Source organism: Cyprinodon variegatus, unplaced genomic scaffold, assembly GCF_000732505.1.
Source record: "Cyprinodon variegatus isolate N-32 unplaced genomic scaffold, C_variegatus-1.0 Scaffold1511, whole genome shotgun sequence".
NCBI classification, from domain to species: domain Eukaryota; kingdom Metazoa; phylum Chordata; class Actinopteri; order Cyprinodontiformes; family Cyprinodontidae; genus Cyprinodon; species Cyprinodon variegatus.
Window position 1 is genome coordinate 76,782 of NW_015151964.1, and position 21,292 is coordinate 98,073.

General features: G+C 35.7%; 3 protein-coding genes across 4 annotated transcripts; 1 reads left to right on the plus strand and 2 right to left on the minus strand.

The window, feature by feature from the left end:
- Positions 1-877: 877 nt before the first annotated feature.
- On the minus strand, positions 878-14,347 carry gtf2e1 (general transcription factor IIE subunit 1). The gene is made up of 6 exons (XM_015403511.1): positions 14,167-14,347; positions 12,973-13,268; positions 12,728-12,885; positions 3,285-3,480; positions 2,845-3,083; positions 878-2,058 (listed from the first exon to the last, which is right to left on the minus strand). Exons 2-6 carry the CDS (start codon positions 13,260-13,262, stop codon positions 1,604-1,606), a joined length of 1,338 nt encoding a protein of 445 aa, XP_015258997.1. The 5' UTR covers positions 13,263-13,268; positions 14,167-14,347; the 3' UTR covers positions 878-1,603.
- Positions 14,348-14,490: 143 nt separating this feature from the next.
- rabl3 (RAB, member of RAS oncogene family-like 3) lies at positions 14,491-18,045 on the plus strand. The gene is made up of 8 exons (XM_015403510.1): positions 14,491-14,543; positions 15,071-15,162; positions 15,494-15,623; positions 15,729-15,843; positions 15,968-16,118; positions 16,576-16,647; positions 17,231-17,269; positions 17,431-18,045. Exons 1-8 carry the CDS (start codon positions 14,498-14,500, stop codon positions 17,485-17,487), a joined length of 702 nt encoding a protein of 233 aa, XP_015258996.1. The 5' UTR covers positions 14,491-14,497; the 3' UTR covers positions 17,488-18,045.
- Positions 17,762-20,173, minus strand: LOC107103707 (mast cell protease 4-like). 2 transcript variants are annotated; one of them, XM_015403509.1, is made up of 5 exons: positions 20,112-20,173; positions 19,833-19,980; positions 19,548-19,695; positions 18,104-18,358; positions 17,762-17,981 (listed from the first exon to the last, which is right to left on the minus strand). In XM_015403509.1, the coding sequence occupies exons 1-5, from the start codon at positions 20,161-20,163 to the stop codon at positions 17,829-17,831; spliced, it is 756 nt and encodes a 251-aa protein (XP_015258995.1). In that variant the 5' UTR covers positions 20,164-20,173; the 3' UTR covers positions 17,762-17,828. The 2 variants fall into 2 exon arrangements, with proteins under 2 accessions (XP_015258995.1, XP_015258994.1); XM_015403508.1 differs by lacking the exon at positions 20,112-20,173 and having other exon boundaries at positions 19,833-20,083.
- Between the last annotated feature and the right edge of the window lie 1,119 nt (positions 20,174-21,292).

The following is a 21,292-nucleotide window of genomic DNA, read 5'->3' on the forward strand; positions in this document are numbered from 1 at the left end:
GTTTGAACCCGACCACTATTCAGTTGCAGGGCAAAGTCCTGCATCTGACGCCATTGTCGCTCCAAGAAGGTGGAAAGGACACATTTTAAACCCCACAGACTGCCACTCTGAGCAAAAAGCCTCTCTCTCTGAACAGTGTCTGGGCGGCTGTGATTGCTGCAACACAAAAAGCTGATTTGTAGCAAACCGATAACTGCAAAGACTGAAGGGAAGGATTCCTACTTTCTTTATTGGTAAATATAGATCTGGGCTTTATTCTTATTAGAGAAAAATATGGGATTCAACTTCCATAATCATGTGCACTAATAGTTCAATAATTTTTCAGTTTTTTTTTCCAGGAGCCAAAACCTGACTTTTATTTTCCTCAAAGTTATAGTTGAGGATTGTCACAAATTTTTTAAAAGACCCACTGTCTCCACTTTAAAAAAACAAAAAAAATTTTCCACAACCCTGTACCCGTGCACTAGAGGGAACGCTTATTACACACATGCAAGCACGTGCACTCCGTTTAAAAGTTGCTGTTTGCATCACTTATACAAGCTTACTTTCTAATAGATTTGCAATTTTTCCACTATGTCAGACTCACTACCGGTAAGTGAAAATGGAGATGAGCACATAGGATGGCCTTGGGTAAACATATAACCAGAATGATTGACAATTAGGAGGGCCGCTTATTTTGATGATCGACCCGGAAAAAGAACATCTTCCACTATACCTTTAACTTTCATGTTTAAGGTTTTTAACTTTTTAGATAGATTTCAGAGGATTGTATATGTCCAATAACATTTGCAATAAAACAGACAACTTGCCATACAAATGCAAAAATCCAATTTGATTTATAGTCAAAGTAATGACACACGTTACAAATTTAGGCAGTGTGGCAATATCATTTTATTACAGATTCCCCAAGTTACAAATGTTCCACTGTTAACCACACAAATGAACCAAGATCACCTTCCTTTGCAGTTTTTTTTGCCTGAGATAAGATTTCAGACCAAGCCTTTTGATCAGTTGAATATTTGATTCACATCATCTGAGCAGGATAATGAAAGCAGCAGGAGCTTGTTCAGTGTTTCAGTACCCTACCCCCGCACTGTGAAGTGCTCATATCTTTCACCAGTTCTCAGACAATCAATGCAATTATGCCCATTCAACACAACTGACTGGAGACATGGAGATATATGCCCAAACGTAGACAGCTGAATCCATTAAAATAAACGTTATGTTCCATCTGTCCATGAAATGAATAAACTAGTCTAAAACGTTTGTTGACAAAGAACAGAAATATTTTATTAAACTGAAACTGACTGGGATAAAAAAAAAAAATAAAAAAAAAAAGCAAGGTTGGCAGACTGCAAGTTATCTGTTGTTTTTTGGTGTGGTAACTTTAGAAAAAAAAAAACACTCCAGAAAGGAATATTAAAATATCAGAGCTGGAAACAATACTGACAAGGCAAACATTAGCTGTTTTAATGACAGACATCAAAGCATATGGAGCAGCATCCTGTTTCCTCTTTATTAGTTTTCCACTGACAGTGTAAGACAACAGAGGCATCAGTCAACAATCGTAGGTAAATTACAGCATTTAAAATTTGGTGCGTCTTTAGAAGAACATGTCTTGGAAGAGGTTTTGTCCCATCTCAATGTATGCCTCCTTTTCCTGCACAGACATCTGCTCCACCAGCTCAGGCCTTTGGCTCACCTCCCTGTATGAGAACGGCCGACCTCCCACCATCACCATCGGCTCATCCCCTACTTCCTCAAAGTCATCGTCGTCATCCTCTTCCTCTTCAGCAGCACGATGCTGAGAAACTGTGGCAGTAGTGGGACCTGACGGGAGTTCGTCCTCTGATTCACTAGTGTCACTCTCTGAGTCACTAGCATTAGCTGTTGCAGAGGCAAGACCCCTGGCAGCGGCACTCGCTCCACCCACACCTGCTCCTGCAACAGCCTTCTTCTCGTGGATGAGCAGGGCGCGCATCACTTCCTCATTTTCATCTGCCTGGCCTGCTCCGTGACCAGCCGCACCATCCTGAGAACCGGGTACAGCATTGCCACCTGTAGAAAACAGATTGGAAAATGTAAAAATCTCCAGGTCTTTCAGGTTTAAGATCATAATTATTCATCCACAGCAGCTATAAGACTACAACTCTTCATTATGACAAATCTTTATAAAAGTAAAATACAAAGGTATTCAATTTGGTCACTTCACTAGGCCTACAACACATTCAAAAAGGAGCAGAGAGGCGCCTTACAGAGGATGTTGGATTTATATAATTAGGATTCTCTTAGTTTGCAATTCTCACTCAGCCATAAACTAATCAAGTGTGATTACTTCAATTGAGCAATTAAGCTAAAATAGATGTCTGACCAGGTCTGATTACGACATGCCCTTGTTTTGAAAAACAATCACAGCATGTGAATACTCAATAATGCAACCACTTAGAGGGAGAAACCTCAATTAATATATCTTTCTTTCACCCCCAACTCCCTCATCTTTAGATTCACTCAAAGCTCTGGTTGAAACATGGTACTGGCAGTATAATGCTGTGGGGATGGGATTCCTCAAGATGGAAAAACTTTTGGGTGGTAGATTTATAACACTCTTTTTTTTCACTTCTGTTAATATTGTGTTAGTGTTATAAGTTTATGCACAAATAAAGAAATGTATTCCACTTTTCCCTGTGACAGTGTGTGTGTGTGTCTGATTTACTTTGAAACCAGGTTGTCTGCGTGTGTGTCAGAGTGAACGCAGAGACGTTCTATAGTCTTAAAAAGGAAACACTTTCATAGAAAAATGTGGAGTAAAACCAGGTATTTCTGAGGAAAGAAAAATGTACTCACGGCTCCGAAGAGCTTCAGGCTCGCTGTAAGCACCCTTCACTGTACTCTGAGTCAACCACACAGGCTGTTCCTTAGGGGGTTTGCCTTCATTGATTTGCTTCTTTTGCTCATCCTGCTCTTCCATACTGATGACCACATTTTGGATGTACAAATCACTGTAGGATGATCCTTTGTTAGACCAGGCTTCACGATGTTGTCCACCTGCAGCATTTCCTGCAGCAGCTGCAGCTCGCTCACGGCTAAAAGAAAATTAAGAAAGAATTTATAAAAATACATCTAGTTACCTAAAGATTTTTTATTTTATTTTTTACATATATGGTATTATAGAACAAACGAAAGCCGGAAAGTAGGACATAACAGGCACATTCATTTCAGTGGATAACTGTGTTCTGACTGGGGTTGTGAGCAATGTGTTGCTGTGAGACTTGTTTCCAACAGACCTCTGTTTGAGAGCAGGGATCTCAGTGGGCTCCGGCTCCAGCAGGTCATGGGACAAGTTAATATCTTCGGTTTCGCGTAGGAGTGCGTAGATGGGCTCGATCTGCTCATTAAAGCGGGCCACAAGTGTTCTGGCATCAGGGCACACCGATTCATCTTCTTCTACCTCAGTCTGACAAAAGGTGCAGCGAAACATACCTGCAGGGAAAGAAACAGAAAAAAAGGCATAGAAGAGAATTAATAACAAGTAATCCATTTTAGCTTCTGTTAAAAGCTGATGTGATGAGACAGATATAATGTGACCATCAAACGGATACACAACAAGGTATTTTACATAGTATGTTTATAAAATAAACATAACACTTTGTAAAAAAAATTTAAGAATTACAGAAAGAAAAGGAAATCTTCCAGGCAATTTTTAGAAATGGTGTGCCAGTCCATTCCAAGTCACTTTGTTCATCTTCCTAAAACAAATAACCGTTTCTATTAATCATAAATAGATAACTTTTAAATCCAAGTGTTTACAGCAATTATATTTTCACATTTGGTAAACAGTTGGCAATGGAAATATTGGTAAGGTAAGAACTAAAAAGAACAATGAAGGCATCAACTTAATTAAGAGGAAAATTGATGTTGCAGTAGAGCAGTGGCACAATATTTAAAAATGCTTGACACGAAGAGTAGAAGTGGAACTTCAGGAAATTAGAAAAGATAAGTTTCCTTGCTCTGAAGATGCCATTCTTGGCACTGAAGGCCACAGCGGGGAAGGAGGGAAATGTTTAGTTCAAAAGTTCTGGTTTATTTGATAAACTGCATGTAAAAGCAAAGTCATACGTGCAGATTTCGGTGAATCAAATTAAACAGAGTCCCCCATCATTTTGAGTCCAACAGCCCATTGGGTGCAGGCAATCAAAAAATGTAATAAAAATATAAATAAATCCAGTTACCTCGCAAGTACATTAAGTAAAGCCTTTGCCAGACTTTTTAGTTGAAAAGACAAAAAAAAAAAAAAAAAAAACACTTTTTGGAGTTTTTATCTTTGACAACGAGGCATAAAAACAGGAGAAAAAGGGATGTGAATAAGCCCTCATGCCATCTATGAGGCACAGCAGGGGCTACAACATCAGATAACAAAACCAAACTAATGAGGCATCTTAGAGTTTGATGCTGATGTTTAAGGAATGGAAAAAGGAAACTAAAACCACAAGAAGCGAAACAGGACTGTGGATGAAAACATTTGTGTGCATCAGGTAAATGTTCACACTGTCTAGGAATTTTGTCTAACAAATAAATCAAAGGTTACCTTATCACAGACAGTTAACACTAGCCAGCATTATCTTTTCCATTGTTTTAGCAATTATTTTTTCATCTAAAAGGTCATTGATTTGCCTAATAATTATTTGTTCTTCAATAATTAAGATATTAAAATATTTAGTTTTTCTATCAAAAAGGATTTTTTTATCTCCTATATTGGCAATGACTGATATGTTTTTTCTAGTTTCCTTAAACTTTTTGGATCATGACACCTTATTAATTGGGAGCATAACAGTCATTGTTTATTTTTCAATAAGGCAGACCCTTGCCACAACTATAAGGCCCTGTTTACAACAATCCATGAAAAACAATATATCCAACAATATCCAATAATCCTTCTGTTAAACATCTACATTATATTTGATAATATATGTGTACATGACGTTAGTAGAAATATCAAAAACAAATCGTGTCATGTTTGTTCTTTGAGACTGAAAAAGATGGACGTATTTCTAAACAGCAGTGGTCTAAAAAGATGTCACCACAAATTTATACAGTGCATGTGTCAGATTTTCCCTATAGAGAGTAGAGATTGACCGATACAGGTTTTTATCTAAGGCCAATGCAGATTATTTTGACATCAGTCTGACCAATCCCAGATATCTGCTGCCGACATTTTTTGGGTTGATTCTTATAGTAGATATCACTTTTTCTTTCTCCATTTCCATGATAACAATTGACACATTCTACTTAATTTAAACTAGGGCTGAAACAATTAATCGGATTAATCATGATTAAGCGATTATTGAAATAATCGTCAACTAATTTAGTAATCGATTAACTGGAGTACAGAGACTTTAAAACAGGGGTGGGCAATTCCAGTTCCTGAGGACCGGTATCCTGCAATTTTTAGATGTGCCTTTGGTTCAACACACCTGAATCAAATAATTGGATAATTAAATGGATTCTGGAGGAACCGACTGCATACTGAGGAGGTAACTTAGCTATTTGATCAGGTGTGTTGGACCAAGGATGGATTTAAAAGTTGCAGGATACTGGCCCCCGGGAACTGGAATTGCACATGTCACTACCCGATTCGTTCAAGAAGCACGATCCGTTCTATGCATGCCCATCTAGATATACATCCGGGTCGCCCTCTATTTTATTTCGTTAAAAATACCTAAATGACGTTTTCCCACCCCAAATATAGTAAAAGTACTCAAATATAATATGTTGAAGATTAATAATTTATTTCCTGAGAAAATAAATGCCTTAAAATCCTTAAAATCTGCCCGATCTGCACCGGAAATGGGATCCTATGCTACTTCCGGTGGCTAACTTTTTCGGCTTTGGATTTAAAAATATATCTAGTCTTTTTTAGTTCTATGTTTTCGTTTCGTTTTAACCTTATGCTATATAGTGCGTAATCTAAAGAAAGAAACAACTAAAATGCAGATTAATTTAATCAGATTTAGCCGGACTGCTCTGAGCATGTCCCATGATGACGTCAGAGAAGCAGTTTAACGAAGAAAATGTAAAAAGCATCAAAATTGTCTCACAAAAGTCATAAAACATTTTTTAAAGATAAGTATTAGTTTTCTTTAGTGAGTTAAGGATAGAAATAAGTAGTTTTAGTACCATAATTACATTATTTATGGACACCCAGATGTATATCCATTAGCGCATGCGCAGAACGGATCGTGCTTCCGGGACGGATCGGGTAGTGACAGCCCACCCCTGCTCTAAAACATGCCGTTACCTGAACCACTTAGAACAGTAATCATATCAAAATTGTAAAAAAAAAAAAAAAATATATTGTATTTAAGATACAAAAAATTGTCACCATGCTCTATACAGAACTCCTCAAGTGAAAAATTTTTAGTTTCACCTGGTTTAAATTTATAAAAAAAAAAAAAAAATCTTCTATGAGGGACCTTTGGCTAGTTGATTAATTGAAAAAAAAATATTGACAGATAAATCAATGTGCAAAATAATCATTAGTTGTAACCCTAATTTTAACATAAAAAAAATGTATTAACCAATCAACAAAATATTAACACTGATGGCAAATGGAGGGAGCAGCAATGCACGCTCCTAACGGGAACTCCAGGCATGGCTGCTGAATGCACTAATGTATCTGTAAAGGAATCCACGAATCAGCTGATACTGAAAAAAGAATAAAAATTTAAAATCAATTTCTAATAGAGAGAGCTTATGCTGTTTTCAAGCTCACCAAGACATAGATAAATAAAAGAACTAAACAAATCTTTGCTTGGTTTTCCATTTATGAACTGAAGTAGACTCCAATACAATTAGGTTCCATATATCTTTGACAAATTGTCAGTAACAAGGTATGAATAAACATCCTGCTCCTTTTAGGAAGCCCAAAATGGAAAAAGTATGAAATGGAACGGGATGGCCAAAATGTAGTTTACTTCATAGCTATCTGAATAAATTTTTAACATGATAAAGATAATAATTTCACTTCAACCAAGTTCTTAAACCTTCTATCATTCTTAATACTTTCTTAGTATATCTTTAGCAACATCACACAGTGCCTAATCTTAATAGCAGATTAGTATTCTAGCTGATTGAGGGAGCATATCATAAAAAGCTCATTGGGTACATTAGATGGCTAACTGGTGTTTCCAGCCCTGGTCCTTAGGGAGCCCTATCCTCCATGTTTAAGGTGTCACCTTGCTGCGACTCATCTGACTTAAATCAATGGATTATTAACATTTAAGTCAGGTGTGCGGGAATGGGGACACATCTAAAACATGCAGGGCCATGGTTAGAAACCCCCCGGTTTACCGCTAATGCTCAGTGCCATTTCCCAGGAGCTTTAATGAAACAGATCTAAGGTGAATGTGGAGAAACAGAAATTATCTTCTCAGCTCCCCTCAATATCCTCTACATGACTCTCTTGCTTGCCATATTGCTAGTGGATTATAATCCTGGGATGCAGTAGATCAAAACACTCCAACACAACTCTGCAGTGCTGTCAACTATTCCTTATCAATTGCTTTGTGCAAAACAGTTAATGGATTTAAATGTGGGGGGAACGAAATTATCAGATAGACTGAAGATGCTGTGTAGAAAGAATGCATGGCAGAGCCCATACCATAAAGCAAGCTCAAACCAGCGGTTTTACTTCCAGCTTACCCAGTTTAACCAATCCACATTAATGGTAATAAGGATCAGCGGTACGACAAAGCTGTTTATCGACTCGCTAACTCAATCCAGCTTTAACTGATCATGAATCTGTGAACACGAACGTATAAATCAGGCTAGCAGACTGATTACAATCATGAAGCAAAAGGGAGACTACCGCATTTCTGATCCTACAGAATTACCAAAACGAAAAACAAGCCTCAAATAAAGGTCAAACACGACAGCGGCATGAAAGAGACGCAAAATAAGGTGGCAAAGGATTGCTGACTGAGTAAATCAGCGAGTTATGCATCAGCGTAACGCATCCCAATCAATGTACTGCATATTAATCACGTACTCCTTGGAAGTGAAGCAGACTTGGGAGCAGACATAACACCATTTTATCTGGTTAGTTTGACTTTGTAATCCAATAATCTATGGGCTACAATAAAGCTGGAAGCTGAAGCCACAGTTGCACCATATTAATACAAGAAATGATCAGTCTGTGTGATATCCTGGTTTTTAAACCATGTCAGAACTCATTAGGACAAAAGGTAAAAAAGTGCTCTACTTTCAAAATGGTGAAAGTCCTCCCATGCAGCCCCAAATGTACAGAACAATACTTCACAGTATTAATCCCCCATTGGAACAGCTTTAGCGTAACATTATAATAATCATATAACATAATATTAATATACATATATATATATATATATTTTTTTTCCTCCCCCAACTTATATATTTAACAGCCTGAAATGTCACAGAAATACAGGTATCAGCTCAACTGCAATGGTATAAAATGTTGTTTTTTTTTTTATATGGTGTAAAGTCAAGGGGCCGCACTCCTGCGGGTCCCACAGCAAACACACGGTTCTAGGATCTGGCATATGCACCAGTCCAGCCTGTCAAAACCTGTATCACTTAGATTGTCATAGTGATCCAAAGTTATTATATACAAGTTGCACTCTGACTTTTGATTTTCTTAAATATGCCTTTTTTTAATACAGCTTTGTAAAACAAAACAAGAAACAAGTGAATACCTGTGGTGCAGGAAGGCAGTATACTAGAGAAAACAAATATAGAATAGTAAAAGGTTGGTTGGTCAAAACGGAAGAAAAAGAATTCAATTGAAAACTTACGTTAATTGTAAATAACACATTTTGTTTTAACTGCATTTTGTTTTTTTTAAGTTCCTTTATTTTGGTTTTGTTCTGTTTAAGTTCTTTTTCCATCTGAATTAAATTGGGTCTTAAATGAAAACACACGTCATTGTTTCCCAAACATCTGATTGGCTGCTGGGTGGAGCGTTTTCTAGGATTCAGAGCAATGCTGAAAGCTAGCCCGCCCCAGAGCAGAGTACGTTACCATGGTGACTAGCCTTGCTAAGAATGAATACAGCTTTATGGTACTGGACAGTCACGGTTGAGGCTAAAGTTGTCTTGCTAACCCAGTAATCCTCAGGTGGCCTAGATAACTGAATTTTTGCTGTTGTTGAATTCTCTATCTGGTTGTACAATTGAAAACATTAAATCATATCTTTAACGGCTGTTGTAAACAGTGTGCCCCGCCCCTTGCTTCCCAACAGTTAAGAGGACATGTCTGACCATCTGCTTCTCTTCCTGATCTCAGTTTCAATAACTGGAGCTGTTCCAACATTAGCACAGACCTCATGCATGCTTTATCCCTTTGTGTACGATGGAGAGATAAAACCAGATACAGAGTGAATGCTCATTTTGGACATTTGGTGAAGGGAAAAAATATTATTTTGCACAGACTAAATATGACTAAAATAACTTCTGGGAAAACCAAGTCAGTAAATATTAGTGAAAGCTTTTTCTGTATGGTTATTAAAGATGAAGAAGCTGGAAGAGAGGTTAAAAATGCTCATATTTGTGTCATTTAAACAAAGACAATCTAAAGGGAAGCAAGGACAAAAAATGAGGGGAGAGAAAGACGTGTTTTGTTAGAGCTGCAGGGTTCTGGCTCTTCACTGAGGGTCAGACTGAGACTGAGCTGAAAGTCCAGCACTGTCACTTCCCATCCTTATGGGATCCCACTGAGTGTTGCTGGCTCCGCTGAGGCAACCAGTCCATCAGACTCTAATGTGAGATCTGGCTACTTGATCCTAACAGCCTTTTATGAGTGCCTTCACAACAGTAACAGATGCAGAAATAGCTAAACAATTGTGAGGATGCTGTAAAAAACAGCAGCTAAATGATAAAGGAAACTATGACAAGGTCCCCCCTCCCACAAAAAAAAGAAAAAAGAACGAGACCTTCGATATGAGTGCATACTAATTACAATCACATGAAAAAAGGAAACAGGCATGGAGTATTGATCTTTGAGAGGGACTTAATGCATGTTAATTATTTAAGAATTTTACACAAAAGTCACCATAATATCTAGTTTAATGTGTTTTGATCCATTATCTGTAAAAACCTTTTTTTTTTTTTTTGCCGAAAACCATAAACATAAAACAGCTATTGAATATTTTAGTTTATCAAATTTTTTAAACATGTATGTCATACAATTTTAACTAAGCTGATGTTTTTGTTAACATAACAATCAGATGGACAAAAAAAAAATCTTTTAAAATGCTGTTTGAAAAAAAAAAAATAAATAAATACATTTTTTGAATACATTTAATTCTTTTTATTGTTGCTGTGATGACGTTTTTTAAAAATAATCATAAAATTGATGTGGTATGCGAACATTTCTTGACTGCATAATAAATGATCAAATAGGAATGTCCTGTTGGGTTTGTTTACATGCAATGCAGAGGAAATGACAGAGGATATTTCTTAAGGAATCATTAAATACCACTGTGAAATATTTCAGCTGCTACTTTTTCCAACTAAAGTTTAACACAGAAGGAGAGGGATAGATGAATGGCCAACTCAAGGAAATTACATTTGACTAATATGAAGCTGCTGATGATTCTATTTGCTATGAATTTAACTCTGTCATTTCAACAATTATGCAAATTGACAGTATATCTGGAAGGAGATGTGGGTTATTTGAATAAGCTTTTGTAGGCAATAAGCAGCCCTAATATATAACTACATTTAGAAACATTTTCCTGGTTTAATTTAATTATATACTTAAAGTTAGACTTGTCTGTTAGAGATACATCTACGAAATACACCTTTAAACTACCTGCTTTTTGCTTGAGGGGCAAAAGTTATAAGCACAGCGAAATAACTGGACCTCATTCTCAGACTGTTGGAAAATGTAAATTTGATGCTTTATGGGTAAAAACCACTTCAAATAAGGAAAACAAATTCCTCTCAGGGAAAAATAAAAATGTATATATAATAACTCAGTATCTATTGTACAGTGAAAAATACATTATTTGTTTCTTGCCCCTACACAAATGATTTATAATTTTTACTGGTGCAGTATTACTTAGCAGCATAATTGGACAGAGTGTGATTTATAAGAAATGTGAATTATAGGAAATTACCTTTACAACATTAGTTGATGCCATTATTTCTTATTGCAAGATCAAATACCAATAACAAGGAACCTGTGAAAGTATCTGAACAGCTTTCAAAGGAGGCCATAGTGATGAGCCACACAGGATAAGGAGATCAAGCAGCAACTGTATATAAAAATCTACCACAGATAATGTTGCAGTTTTCACTGTTTATCCATCAAGAGGTTCACAGCTACATAAAATAGGAAGAAGCTTTAGTAATGCCAGAACTAAAATTCTGTTTAACTTGTTTTTTCTCCCCCATGAGCTGTCAGATACAGCAGGTCAGCCACCGCTGCAATACTTTAAACACGTGCTTTCACTGCCATCTAGAGGCAACTAGATGGCAGTGCCTCTAAAAAAAAAAAGGAAATAATCATGCCTGTGTCAATTCTCAGTCATCTGGGTCGTTAAAAAACAGAACAGGTTTAAATCGTAGACAATTTACTGTCAGACATGGACTGATATAGGCTAACTTTTTGGATACATGACAACCATGAAGAAGTATGATAAAGAAAATCATTAAACAGTACCCTGTAGCATCAAAGATAAATAAAAATTATCTTTATCAAAAAGCATCAATTTCACTCTTATGTTATAAAATCGTTTGATTATAGAAACTGTATTTAACTCTAAATATCTTTGGGGATTTGTGTTTGTGAGTTTTTCATTGTTCATCATCACAAATAAAAGAAGACAGGATAAGAAAAAAAATATTGTAATCTCCTTTATAGTAGTTTGTTAAACCAGGAAAGAAAACCCAACAGCAGCACTAATATAGGTTATCAAGATTTGACATTTAATTGCAAATAACCTCTGTAGGATTGCTGTGATACTAAAATTTATACTCTACCCAATACTCAGGAAAACCCTTGATAGCATCAATATTTTAGGGGGGCAATCAACAAGCATTTGATTAATTACATAAAAAATATTTAAACTTCCTGGATAAGGGTAAAACAGTAGAGAACAACTGAGCCCTCATTTAATAACAATATAAAAATATCAAATCCCTGTTTGGCAAAACAGTAAAGATAAAATGTAGTTACGTTGTCAATAACCATTATAAAACTTTTTAAATTTGATTTAGCTGTATAATTAATTATTTCACCTTTATTTTTAAAGGACCACTGTTTGCTGATGTTTGTCCAGCAGCTTGCCATTGATACAAATAATAGTTTCTTTTTACTCTTGAGGGATAAATAGAATTCTGTTTTACAATAAACTATTTTTTGTTTAAATAATCATGGTTATGAAAAAACAAAACAAACATATTTTTAAAAGAGTAAATGAGGATCTGCTCCATAATGATGTATCCAGTAGCAGCATTGTACAATTTCTGTCTTTCTGGTAATATTCTTCAGTGATGAGCTACAACTAACCGTTAGCTTCCGCTTGGCTCCCTCATTTCCTTGTGTAATTATCACCTATATTAGCCTTCATTGCTTTTATAACTCAACTATTTAGACAAACCTACTCTGCAGAAAGAATGTTTCCTAAAACTGGCAAACCACTTTCTGTTTTTCAAGTGTAAAGAAAAAGAAGATAAGAGATGCTGCAAGTCACCTGTCATAGGATCAAAAAGCTGATTGGCTTCCAGATCCGTAAAAGTGGAGAAGCAGCAGGGGCATCTGAAGGAGGCCCGGTTGGTTGAGTCCCGCTCATCTGTCTCAATGCGTCGTCGCATGTGATCCAGCTTGTACTTCACTACATTAACCAGCACCCTAAACAAAAATAAAACGTGTTTTCTGATTTATGCACAGTTAAATGAAACATAACTATGCGGAAAAGATAAAACTACTGTGTTAAACCTGTAGTTAATGAAATAGTAGTTGTGGCGGGTTGTCTTGCCATCAGGCGCCGTCTCTACTCTCATTCGGCACTTGACAAACTTGTCTGCCTTTAGGGTGTTGAGCACAGAACGCAGCTGCTTCCGGTCGAACTTCAGGAGCTCCAGCATGTCCTCCTCTCTGACACATGGGTTACGTATCAGTACGTCCAGAGCTAAGGCATGTTCTATTCCATAAAAACCCCTTACAACCTGCTTAGCAAGCCGCTTCAGAGCTGCTGGGACTTCAGTTAATATCTCTGGTTCGATCATTGTTAGCTGTGAAGGGAAAAAAATATTGTGATTTAAATCTGCTAACAAAACATGCTTGATAGAGATGTTTTAAAACACATTGTAACTAGGGGAGGCTAAGACTCCACATGAAGAGTTCTGGATAGAGCGTATTGACAAACAAAGAAGACTTTTCATCTTAAATTTAAACCAGTTGCATTTCTTGTACAATTTTGGCATAATTACTTGTCTGAGTGGGTTATACTTTCAGGAAAAGGCATGCTTTAGCACAGTGATCTAAACAAAAACATCTAAGCACAGAATCTTGCAACTGTTGGTTCTGTTCTTTGCTCTACACACCTGAATCCATTAGCATCAATCCAGCTCTGCTAATGAGCTCATATTGGAGGCAGAGATGCGTATAATGGTTGCAGGAGACCAGCCTTCAAGGATTGGTGAGACCACAATAGTAACTGATTATTTCAATAATCAATTAAACTGATCCTCTCAGTTTCTTTCACTGCAGTATCTTTCAAACTTTGTCCCTTTCTTGCACCCATTGTTTGAGTCAGGTATGTAGAGGCTGTAATATACCTAAATATGAAGGGTAACCCCGTTTAAAAACCACTATTTTAAAGAAACCACTGTCATAATGGAAAAACCTTGATCAGTTCTGTTTAAAAAAATCCTCAAACTGATTACTTTTTATTTTACATGACCTGGCAATGCTACATTGAGCACTGGCGGTAACAGGATTTAAGCTAAGCGTCTTTTAGCCAAGAAAAGTCACATAAACGTTGTAGTAAATATCTCGTACACTTGTTTTGTAAACCACTATCGTTTTTTAATCAGTCTTTGCAAAACGTACTTCAAACATTTTAGTTCAATAACACAAGCTAAGTGTTTACCTCATGTGAACTACATTTATTAAAGTTCGTTAGCTTACCCGTTAATCTTCCCGTTTCACAAGTTGGACAAACTGGAATGTTTTTTTAAGCCATTTCAGACTAAAGTCACCAGATCATAGTGTGAAAAATAAACAGAAATCAATCAATATTCTAGACATCAGACGTTTTAGTTGCTAAACTTTGCTAATGCGTTACAGAATTTATCGCGAGAACGTAACCCCGGAACTAAAACTATGAGTAGGATGCCCATTGGTCAGAAACGTCGTTGGATGAAGAAAGGTTTTAAAACTAGCCAATTAGCGTAAAGAGAATGGTCTTCAAGGCGGGGATTGGTTTTTGTCCTTCCGGAGGGTGCTTTCGTCATTAGAAATGGCTTCTCTTGACAGAGTAAAGGTGTTGGTTTTAGGAGATTCAGGTAAGTTACGCTTCATTTTACAATCTAAACACTTATATATATGCAGTACTGGTCAGCATGCATTACTTTCTAGACTTTTTTTCGGTTGCTTGAAAAACCCTTAACGTCTTAATGTAGAGTTTAATGTAGAGTGCATTATTTGTGGATTCCTGACTAGTAGACAGTTGAAACTATTCATAGTTTCATCTTTCAATATTAAATATATTCCTTTCTGTGCCATTATATTTAAAAATCACTAAAATGTGCGATTCATTTTGTGTTAACAGGCATTCAACCACAAAAATTAAAGTTGAATCTTGTCAAAAGCTTAATAACAAATAATAACTTGATACTGATAATAGCTTAATTGAAATATAATTCATCTTTGAACATTTTATATCTTAATGTTGAAAAATAGAAGTTGTATGACTTTGCGAGATGGAGGCAGTCAGAACGTTTTTCTAATATGCACTATATTCAATTAAATGTTTGTACATTTCCTATAGAAAGATTTCACTTAAACTTTTAACATTTCTTCTTATTTACAGGGGTCGGAAAATCTTCCTTGGTCCATCTAATATGTCAGGGTCAGGTTTTAGGAAATCCATCTTGGACTGTCGGCTGTTCTGTAGATGTACGGGTAAGCACCATTAAAAACACAAACCCTGTCTTTTAAATCATGTGGAATAGTACTGTTTGCCTTATTTGGATTTAAATGGGTTACATTTCCCTGTATAATTTTAAACAGAAATAGTTTTATTGACTATGTTTATAGTCATTAATATTATGCATTAACATGCTATGATATTTTTGTCTTTAAGATGTTCTATTCTAACTTTAAGATACAAAAACATAAAAATTCTATCAACTTTTATGCTTGTTTTTTTGTTTGTTTTTATCCAACACACCTTCTAATGATATAATGTCGACTGTAGTACTATAATAACACAACATCTCTAATTCAAATGTAGGTTCAGGATTACAAAGAAGGAACCCCTGAGGAGAAAACCTTCTACATTGAACTCTGGGATGTTGGCGGATCTGTTGGCAGTTCCAGCAGTGTTAAAAGCACCAGAGCCGTCTTCTACAATTCAGTAAATGGTGAAAAAAAAAAAAAAAAAAACTTCTTTTCTGGTTCAGAGCTAAGAAATTTTATAAAGATAAGTTAGTTTTTTTCATCTTATGCTGTTTCTTGTTGCTTTGTAGGAATCATATTGGTGCACGATTTAACAAATAAGAAATCTTCCCAAAACCTCTACCGGTGGTCAATGGAAGCTTTGAATAAGGATTCCTCTCCAACAGGAGTCATTGTCTCAAATGGGTTGGCTTTGATTTTTTATTTTTTTTTTTACAATAAGAAAATTTCTTAACGTTTATCCATGCAATAAGCTCCTGCCAGTGTAGCATTAAATGCTTTTTTGTTTTTTATGTTCATCTGAATGCAGTGACTATGATAGAGAACAGTTTGCTGAGAACACGGTGCCTTTGCTGCTGATTGGAACAAAGTTTGACCAGATTCCAGAGAACAAACGCAGTGAAGTTCTCACTAGGACGGCCTTCCTCTCTGAAGATTTTAATGCAGAGGAGATCAATCTTGTAAGTTTCTGTTCTTAAATTGAACTTTAGCATTAAAAAAAACAGATGTTGCAACACCTAGCTCTTTAAACAATGGTAAAATTTTACAGTTGTTTGCATTTCTTATGATAAAAAACTAATTTTTTTGAGTTCATTAAACAACAGATTTTACTGTATGACTTGTTTATTTATGCTTTGAAAAAGATATAATAAAATCAAATAATTGCCCCCCTGGTTAAAGTTGCAGTTTAAAGTGTCCTCTGTGTTTAACACAGCCCAGTGGCTGCTTGCCATGCCTGGGGAACATTGTGAGGTTAATGGTCTCAGAAACCACAGTGTCACAGACTGAGGTTAATTTTCACGCCCTCCTCAGGATGTAAATGCCCCTCTGTCTAACCACCAGACTGCCAGTCCACCACCTAGGAAAAAAGAAATCTGAAAATATTTTCATGTCTAAATGTTGAACTTTTTTTTCCAGGACTGCACAAACCCAAGATACTTTGCTGCAGGCACATCAAATGCTGTGAAACTTAGTCGATTTTTTGATAAGGTGAGAAACCTCAGTACTGTAATGCACACATGTGAGCAAAATTGTTGGCACCCCTTGTTTACTGATAACACAATCGTGACAGAAATAGCTTGAATCTGATTAAAGTAAAAATAAATAACAATTCTATGAAAGTGAACAAAGGAAAGCCAGATTCTGATTTCTAACCATGCTTTAATGGAAGAATTAAAACAACTAGACTCATGAAACGGGCCTGGACAAAAATAACGGTACCGGTACCCTTCATTTTATTCTTATGCAATACCTTTTTAGGCAATTATTGCAATAAAACGATTCCTGTAACTGTCAGCTAGCCTCAGGTAATTTGTCCATGTGTTTAATCTTAAATTATGTGAAGGACAGCCGTTTTAGGACACCACAACATCATTGTTCTAAGTCTACCTAAGACTTTCCTAGTATTTTTTTTCCTAAAAGAAATGCATATTCTTACAGAAGAAAGTTGATACACAAATATAAAATGTAGTTGTTTTTTCTATAAGAGCTAACAGTTTAAACTGAAATTCCACAGTTATTTTTATTCATTATTACTGTTGCAGTAACCAGAAAATATTTGAACTCTTGGCAGGTAATAGAGAAGAGATACTTCACCAGAGATTCAAGTCAGGTGGGTTTTACTTTCACTTTTACTGTTTGAACTTCAGAAAGAATATTTTCTAAAACCACAACCCTTTTATGGGATCTACAGTAATTGTCTTTTTTCTAAAAAGGACTCGATATAAATGTTGAACTTCAACTTAGCTATGATTTTCTTTCATATCTTTGCAGATCCCAGGCTTTACAGACAGAAAAAGGTTCAACTTCAAAAGTTTGCACTATGACTAATTTCCATGAATGCAACATTGGTGGTCTGTGGTTTTTATCATCACAGCTGTGGGTTGTAGTGCTAGAGTTTACCCCCTGAAGCTATCGACAAAAACAACCCCTCCTCCATCTCTCTCTCTCTCTCTGTGGATTATATTGTATTTAGTTGATCTAAATGTAGAAATGGAAAGAATATATAAATTCAGGTGAGGTACATTATTAAAGAGTGCTTTTATTGTAAATGGCAACATATATTTTTATTCTGTCATATGCAAATCATCTACATCTGTATGTTTTTCTAAAGCTTACATTTCTACTGGTTTTCTTTGCACATTCTAAGTGACGCATTTAACCAGATTGCTTCATGCCCGCATCACCTCCTTGATCCATGGCAGGAAGTAATGGACTTTAGTGAAAACATGTGGATACTTTCGATTATCACATTTTTTTTTTAAAGTAAAAGCTGTTATGCCTTGAACCCTGGTGTCACAGATGAGAGGTCCACCTGAATCCCCCTAAAAAGAGAGACAAAGGAAGAGTTGATCAGGGCTTTAAAGGGAAACAAACCTTTTTTCTGTTTTGTAGAAATAATTTTTTTTCTTTAATATTTTCATTCACTGTATACCCAGTTGATTACCTGACATACTCCTCCCTGCCCAAACTTGGTGCAGATCATTTGCTGGGAATTGAAATACTTTCCCCAAATATTTTTGCACTCAAAGCTGAATTGGATCTTCTCTTTGGCTTCCCTCAGAAGATCTGAAATATTTTTATCAGAGCCAGTTTTTCCCCAGCCAGCTACATCACAATTCAAGTTTGCATTAATTTCCTCATTTTCTTTTGCTAATGCAATTGTCTTCACATACTGGTTGAGCTTGGCCTTTTTTTCCAACTGTGAAGAGAACACATTATAGAGAACATTGTAACATTGAAAGAAGAATTGATATGAAATAAAAACAAAAACAAATGTTCAATTTTGTGTCAAATAAGCATGTTTTTTTTTTTCATGTTTTCAAAAATATTTTATCATTTGTTGGCACAAATATTTGATTAGAGTGAATCTCAAAATTTACTAAGCACTGTTAACATTTCAGATTTTATATTTTATCACTTCAAACATTTCTAAACATTGTTCACCTTAAAATTGACATATCACAACAGAAAAACAGACGTCTGTCAGCCTGTAGGTAAATATGGTTGCCCAATAAGAGGTATATTAATGCAAATATTTAACAGTACATACCAGGATACAAAGTGGCTATAAAATACTAAATACAGACTCTTGTGTCGTGAGGGATCTAATTAAAAAAGTAAATTGCTAATTGAATATAACTCTTAGTTCTACATTTTGGAACCACCAGCCTCTGTCCTAATGGCAGATATTGAAGGAGACGGTTCAGGATGCTTAAGCTTTACAGATCATTTTATAGTCTGATTGAGTTCAATCTTGTTATTGCCAAATAAATGGGTAAGAAAAGGATAAATGGATAAAAACTAGTTCTTTTGTAGAACCACTTTTAGTTTTAATCTCAGTACTCAGTTTTCTTTTATGGGAGTTTATCGTTATCCCACATTTGGGCTTTGCTATATTTACATAAGCATTCTCAATCTTTTAAAATTGTGATGACACCTATCCATCTACATCTATATTCAGGTGACTCCCTCAGTTTTCGTTCTATTACATTTAATTCAAGACTCACAAGGACACTTTTAATCTTTCAGCTGTATTTAATATTTGAACTTGAACACATACTAGGAGTCCCAGTCTTGCCAATTAATGTCTAATAGAACTGAACTGGTATTGAGCAATACTGTGAAAGATGGACATCCTGATGGTAAAGAACATGGTAGAGCAAGTTCAGGCAGCAAGTTGTAGGATATTTGCCGCATGAAGGGCTTGTTGATTTTACAGAATAGATTGTATAATGTATTTTATTGTATAATATAATAAACTGAGTTTCTTTTTTTATGTTTGGTTTTGAAATATGTGAGTGAAATTAAACCATAAATAAAATACCACAAACCATGTAAGAGAAATCTTTCAATTGGGATCCATCGTAAAATGTGTTGCATGAGTTTACCTTCAGTAGCATAATGTCGTATTCATACTCCTCTTTGGATTTGTATTGTGGATGTACATGGTACTTCTTCACTTGTATCTTTTGCTGACTTTCCTCCTTCTTGCTAATGTTATGAGCCCCAAGTACAACCGTGAAGTCTTGGTAACAACTAGTAAGCAAAAATATATGTTTAATGGATAATTGATAGGAACTTGTATCTATTTGAAATATCCTTAAAGGTACACAGAAATAACATGTCATTATGTTTAAATATGTACATTTGTACTGTTTCCAGAAAAGACTCACTTCTTGCAGTGTGCTGCAGTCAGAACATAGTCCTGACGAATAAGCATTCCACCACATACATGTTGACCTTGAATTTGTAGCGATGCCATGTAGGGTCTGGAATGTGGTCTTGCCACTGTGCCACCTGTTATACCGCTCTCTGTTGCCCCTTTAAATGAAAAAGAAATGTGATTTTTATTTTTTTTTTGTTTGTAATAAAACCTTTTTTGTAATGACGAAAAAAGTCTAGCCGAAAAAGTTTTGTTTTTCATTGAGAGAAAAAAGAAAAAGATTTCTTACCACAGATTGTGATTAAAAGAAGGACGTGAATGATACCACCTGTGTGTCGCATTGTTGCAGGAAAAGGATGAATCGTTTAGTTTGCAGAGCCCCCTCACCACCTTTTGTAACCAGCCTCAAAACTCACAAACGGAAACCTGGTGGGGAGGTGTTGAAGAGGTTCATGCATTAGTGTAATCACACCTATCTTAAGTGCTACTTCTCTGAAACTCGGCATGATTACCATAAATGGTCAGGAAATGTCCCACCAGGGATATATTTTTTTCTGCAATTAGTGTTTTTTTTTTATAAAATATAAATGATCACATAGAAATAAGCATTTTTATCACATATACAAAACTACTTTTTTAAATTTTGACAAGCAGTTGGCAGTTTCTAGGCTACACTATTAATGAAATTTCTTTGATACAGATTTCTGCTCTGATTAAAGGCAGGATGTTTGTTTTATTTGGTTCACCTTTGAAGTGAAGCTGTTTAGGCCCAGCTGAACATAGAAACTAGAAACCCCAACTTTAAACCACAAACTTTCCTTTTTTCTATTGATCATATTTTTTTGCCAGAGTTTTTTTATTGTATAACTTGCTTTTGGGATTTAATTCTTGGTAACTTTTTAAAAATGTTTTCACATCAATAGAAAACTTAAAATACAAACGGGGTTAAACTCATGTAAATCATTGACTTCGCCTAAAAAAAATACCAGTATAACACAGAGCTTAGTGTTATACCACAATGAACCAACACAATCTACTCTTCCTATGTGACACAGTTTACTTTGGTTAACTGAGAGGGGTAAGAACTTTTACACTTTAGACCTGCCTTAGTGGTTGCATCCTGTTTCATCAAACTTTTTCTCATCCAATTATTCTATTGCATCTGCCTAAGTAAAATTATTCAGGAGGTTAGATGAGTAAGTAGCTAATCAAGCACTGTGGTACCATGATCATTAAAGTGGGTAGGAACAGTGTGTGTAAGTCCTGCTGGCACATTCATAAAGCTTATCAGCGTAAGGAAGAGTGCCCTAAATCTTTCTGTTAATCATCTGCACTTAATTTGGAGTCAAACTAACAGTAAAAAAAACACAGCCTGATGATATGGCTCCCCATATAAACAGAAGTTTATTAACTTTATATTAGGCCTGGGTAAAAAATCGTTTGGATTAATTAGCATTTTTTGTTGCAGGC